Source organism: Chaetura pelagica, unplaced genomic scaffold (genome assembly GCF_000747805.2).
Source record: "Chaetura pelagica isolate M959 unplaced genomic scaffold, ChaPel_1.0 scaffold117, whole genome shotgun sequence".
NCBI lineage: Eukaryota > Metazoa > Chordata > Aves > Apodiformes > Apodidae > Chaetura > Chaetura pelagica.
This window is the reverse complement of record NW_009954185.1, coordinates 8522608-8528607: the sequence shown is the minus strand read 5'-3', so window position 1 is coordinate 8528607 and position 6000 is coordinate 8522608. Positions and strand designations below refer to the sequence as shown.

Sequence of the window (6000 nt, the reverse complement as noted above, 5' to 3'; positions counted from 1 at the left end):
CTCTTTCCTAATTTTCTTTCAAGAATGAAAAGGGCTTTGCAGCATACTCCAACAGTAAATAAATTTGAGCTATTTTGGACTGTGAGGGAACAAACTTAAAAGCTCACCCTGCCAGACTGTCTCTTCTGTGCCATGGCTGAGTTTAAATAGATTCACTGCTTTCAACTGTAGCAGCAAAGTGGCTTTTAACAAACTGCAGGCTGTCCTTAAAAACCAATTTTAATGACCTATCCTGTCAAATATCTCAAAGATTTCCAATGAAAGGGTGCAAATGACAAAACCTGTGGTAACAATACTACTTCCAAATTAAGAGTTCTTTATTTCTTGTTAGTTGAGGCATCAAGTACTGAGGCTGGCATTCCAGAGATACCACATCTTTTCTAATCCAGTCAGACAAAACACATTGATTAAAGCAGTTTAGTTGCCTGTTTTGATAAATATTAAGACTAGAATTCAATATTGCCATCTTCAGAAACAAAATAACTGATTCAGAGCATACCAAAAAAGGATAAGTTTTAGATTTCAGTCAAATTTAGTTTGGAAATAGAGCTCTAAACTAGAAGTACTTAAACAAGAGTTTGGTAATTAAGTTGCTGTTAGTTTCTGCGTGTCACTTAACACTGAAGACTTACTATTAAGTTTAAGGCTTGCAAATAACTTAGTTTACTTTAGCTTATGTCCTACCAACAGCAAAAACCTGGCAAACCTCCTCAGCCCCTTAACTCTTGATCTGAAGGATAATTTCTATCTTAGTGTTTTGTCAGACTTCTCTGTAGAAAGGCAAGCTTTGAAGTCCAATAGTACGTTCTTCCAAGGTATTACTTGGCCTAAGTAGACTGCTGGATACCTTAATTATTCACTCAAGTAATCAGAAGTATATACTAACCAAAATACATTCCAGGCTAGTATCACGTATGCATGTCAAAATGCAGTTACCATCACCAAAATGCAGAGAAGACAAGAGCAGAGGTCACAAGAAAACTATTCCTGGACAAAAGCAATCACTCAAATATTCATAGCAAGGTTACACTGCAGTGGCCCACACAGCTTTTGGTACTTAACCACTTTCCCTTACGTTGTGCTTTAGTCCAAGCTTTATGTTCAAACCTCACCTTCCCTGCCATGTGAAGCCACATGCAAACTATAAAGGCTGTCAATCAAAACTTAAGTTCCACATTATTTACATTCCTCACTGTAACAGGGTATTGCCAAGACCACTGGTCTTCCAAGTAGTTTAATACCCAGTAATACAGAGTCATCCTATGACACGTATCAGCGTGCAAAGAAACTGCAGATTCTTTGCTTAACATACTCTGTTTTCCATTGAGAGGAAGTTTATGTGGTTTCTATTAAAACAGCTTTGTAACAGTGTTTATTCTCTCAAACTAAACAGACTGTATATTTATCAAGAACAGCATGCATGCAGGTAAAATTTCACTACTATGTCAATCCTTCCTGTTAACAGTTCAGCATTACTATAAAATCATTTTTCATTCAAGTCAGGCTAGTCTTTTTTCATGTTCAAAGTACATTAGTGTATCCATAAAAGTTCCACCCCTGCAGCATGTGCCACAGATGTCAGACCACACATTTTTCATGCAGTTACATACACACTGAGGCATTCCTATTACAGTCTTTCAGCTACACATACAGCACTTCATGATAACCTGCTTTCAAACTCTCTAACCTATCCTTTGTCAGTATTTTTACCTTCCTTTTTAGCCACAACAGAAATGTCTATGTTGATATTTAAGCACTAATACATTATAAAACTCAAATACCTTTTAGTTTCAACATACTGAAATTTCAAGCCCTTAGTCATACTGCTAAAATAAAGAGAAGACCTTTACATTCATACTAAGAACACACTGTCTGCATTATTTTTTTAAGGAATCAGTATTCTTAGCCACAAAACCCCAGAACTTACCTGTTTGCCCTAAGAATCAAACAGCACAAAGCAGAGGAACAGCAAAAGTAGTGTTTCCTGCATAATTCAAAACTCAAAAATTCAGTGAAATATTCCCTTTTTAATTGCTAAACTGTCAAAAGCTTAGTACAAGGAAATAGAGGATTTATTTTTTTAATATGGTCAAAAGTATGAGTCCAATTTTGCTTTCAGAAAAAACTTAATATTTTGGACATCCTTAAAGTCACTTCAGTAACAAAATCATCAACTTATTATCGAGATTCATCTTTTACTGCAGCCAAATCCCTGTTTCACTCCCTGAAGAGTGAGTCCCTGAAATTTTTAATTAACTGAATCCATTCCATGAGAATATAATTTCATCTTCAGTTTTTAATATTACTTTTCACTGATTTTAGCATATTATTAGTTAATATGACCTAAACAATGCTAGCTTTCCTGTTGAAACAACATGCATACTTGTTTTAGTTAGCCTTTGTCAACTCTCAGAATATACTACTTTTCCAGCCTAATGTACTCAAACTTTCAGAAAAAAATAAGCTAATTATTCAATCTGAATTTTTTCTCTTGACCATTTTAACATAGCTTATCTTGTGGTTATACACCAAAAATGAAAAAGAGTAAAGAATTAATTCTCTAAATAAAGTAATGTATTGCAATAGTGAAGTCTAACTTCTTTTTTAATAAAAGGATAAAGATATAGTCATGCATTAAACATTAGCATACTGACATTGCTTATGAAACAGAAAGCAGTGCTGAGCTTTTGGAAGGAATACATAGCAAAGTCCAAAAGTCCTATCTAGAAAGATTAAGATGTAATGTTTACAAAATCATATAAAGTCACCAATTGCACAAACACAAAGAACACCTTTAGCCCACCTCTAGTAACTGTCAAATACTAAACTTTAAGCCATGCTTAGTAAAGGTCCTAGCTTAGGCTAGTTGCTATTTCTGATCATCTATCATCCTTAATATTAAATACTTGAGTTCACACTTCTGCAAACTATCACTATAGTTCAAAGAATTCCCATTCTCTTTTGTTCATCTTCTATGCTTGCAGATGTAATTACATGATGGAAAACATCATCTTGGTACAGAATAGCCTGCCAGAAGTCATGTTCTCCTGCTAAGTATAGGACGCCCAAAAAAATCCCCTTTGGTCCAGGATTCTCTTTTGCTGACTGCCTCCTTATTTTGAAACACTTCCACTAAGGAAGTCTGCCCTGGAAGTTGCCTCAACATAAAATAAAAAACACAGAATGACTGAGGATTGCAAGGAACCTCTGGAGATTACCTAGTCCAATACTTGCTCAAAGCAGGTCTGACAAGATGAGGTTGCTCAGGACTATATCCAAACCTCTGAGAGTAGAGCTCCCACATCCTCTCTGCAGTCATGCTACAAAATATCCTCACAACAAAAAGGCTTAAGACTTAGAATCCAGTAATTTTAAAACCACCTCTTTATAAATAAGATAGACACATTTAAGGTAATAGTAAATACATCTCCTCAAAAAAATGACAGCTGTCTACTAAACAAGATCCTCACTGTCTTCTAGATAGTGTACTGAAAAACTATGGGAGATCTGCATAAAACTGCATTATGCCTTCACAAGGAATGCAGGTTAGTAGTTTAGAAAAACTTTCATTTAAAAGGAAGCACAATGTTATGTCACCAAAACCAAGCTGTCTCACGTAGTTTCTGGTAACAGAAGTACTCAGCTATTTACCCACTAGCTATTTTCATGTTTGCTATAGTTCAGCTCTGAAGACCTCCCAGTCACATGGTGGGAATTTGGCCCACTGAGTACAGTATGTCTGGACAGTGTCCTTATCTCTACTTATGTTGGCATTGACACTGTCAAACCTCTCTTTTTCTTGCAAGATTTTTTTTTTGTAAAATGCTTTTGCTTTATGAAGTTTACTCTCTTTAAACCTTAAGGAAATTACCTTCTTCATATTTGTAAGAGCAGTAATTCACATTGCCCAATGTGCTTTGTATTATCTTTATGAATGCATGCTCTTACCTTGATATAAGCATACAGTAACTTCTCTCAAAAAAGTTTATTTTTATATATAGACAGAAACAGGAGATATGCAGTACATTTACACACTCTCACATTGGTAATTTATGTACACTTAAAGTAGCCTTTAGGCAGTTACTTTAGATTTAATACTGATCACTCAACCCTGTTGGGAATTTTCAAAGCTATGCACCCACACCCCTGTTCAGCACTAAAATTTGACAAAGGTTCAATTCTTAATTGCTTCTTTTACCCAAATGGATGATTCTGAAGTTTGTGCCAGCTAAAATTCCTTGACAGAACTAGGCCAAAATCTAAAAGGTCATTCCTACCCTGAAGGCTTTTTCTGCAGATCACAATAAGCACAGACATCTTGTATCGCAGCTCTCTGCACAGCTTACAATGTACAATAATCGGATTTTAATATAGCAAGAGTAAAAAGTAAAAACAAAATGTTGTGATAAAACATTTGTATTACCTCCCAGAAGCTATCACTTGAAACTTCTACTCCAACTGAATCATCATATGAGCCAGACATTTCTATGTATGAAGAACTTGTAAGGACTCAGAGCTTAAACACCTTCAGAATCTGTAAAAAGATACAATAAAATATTTATGAGCATTATGAAAAACTGTTATCAAAAGACAAATGAAGTAACACCCTTCAATTATTTGATACTAGGGATGCCAAAAAAACCCAAGGTAACTACAGGGAGCAAGTAAGGAAGCGTGTTCAATTCATCTGCCTATATTAAGTTTCACCCAACTCTTGTATTTTTGTTTAATCATAAAATTTCCTACTATAACTAATAGAAAAGATTGAGCAGCATGATGCTTACTCAATAGGAAACAAATCAATTGATCTTCGCTACTGATAGAATGAGCTGCATTGCTTCCGATTAATTTTTCGCTGGAAATCTGTATTATATAATGAAACCCGCTGGGAATACTTAAGGTCAAAACAAAGGAAAAGAAATAAACCTTTTCAGGATGAAAAGTTTTATTTCTGTAAGAATTTTAGATTCAAGTCATTTACTTGAAAGTCAAAGGCATCCACAATGTAAAAGAGCTTCCGCAGCATCAATGTACAGTAAAAACAACACAAAGACCATTGCAGCTATGTAAGTAAAACACAGAAGACAACACCAGCCTCCTTCCCAGAAGTCTTAGTACAGTTTATGACATTCAGACAGCCTCAGTTATCTCACCCAGCCAGCTGTGACTAGATCTCTTACTGAGCTAGGAACTACCTGGGCTACTTGTTATTTTCTTGCCACCACTCTTGCACATTTTAAAGCAGATAACAGATTCTAAACAACGCTATGATGCACGTATCTACTGTTCCACATGTACCAAAAAGGTACTAAAAGGTTATAGGTTCCATGATGAATGGTCTCCTTGAACAAGTTGTCTCCTGACAACTACTTTACCTAGAAGTTGAAACTCCCACACTTATTTTTACTGCATTTTATTTGTGATACGTTACCGTACCAATTCATTGTCTTCTTTCAACAACACAAACAAAATTAACAATTCTAAATTCTGATCTTTATTAGAAGTAAGTCATTACTTCAACAGTTCAGGCATTCTCACTAATACAGACACAGCTGCATGGAAGAAAAAAATTACCTACCCTCATTGAAGGAAGTGACTGTTTATAAAGCACCGAGTATGAAAAATTTTACGGTTACCATAAGCTAACATTTAAGATAAGTATCAAACACAGTACTGAGGCAAAAATTCAGGCATTCACATCCACAAGCGTGGTTTGCAGGGTGGAGACCAAGAGGTAGGAAAGGAAGGAAACAGTTCCCTCCCACAACACACATGCTAATCTCTACAGATACTTAATCAAGTTCTGTTTATAGATTTCTCCTATCAAGTTTGCCTACAACCAATGCCAGGGCTACATTTTGGTAAACAGATCTTTACCTTCCCTTCTAGTGTGAATCAGTAGACTACAAGGTGAAGCTGCTTCTCTGTTGCCCTGTTAATTTTGCTTCCCTTAAAATTAATAGGGCCACTGCAAAAGGAAGAGTAGAAAATGCCTAGAAA

At 35.6% G+C, this 6000-nt stretch overlaps 1 protein-coding gene across 2 annotated transcripts in view; it reads right to left on the bottom strand.

The window, feature by feature from the left end:
* The window catches only part of PACSIN2 (protein kinase C and casein kinase substrate in neurons 2), a 30057-nt gene that overhangs the window by 23048 nt on the left and 1009 nt on the right, over window positions 1-6000 (bottom strand). Inside the window, exon 3 of one of the 2 annotated variants that reach the window (XM_010002984.1) lies at window positions 4424-4534. In XM_010002984.1, coding sequence (XP_010001286.1) covers window positions 4424-4483 — 60 coding nt within the window. In that variant the 5' untranslated portion in view covers window positions 4484-4534. Of the gene's footprint in view, window positions 1-4423; window positions 4540-6000 lie in introns of those variants that run through there. The other variant, XM_010002983.1, reaches the window with a different exon arrangement.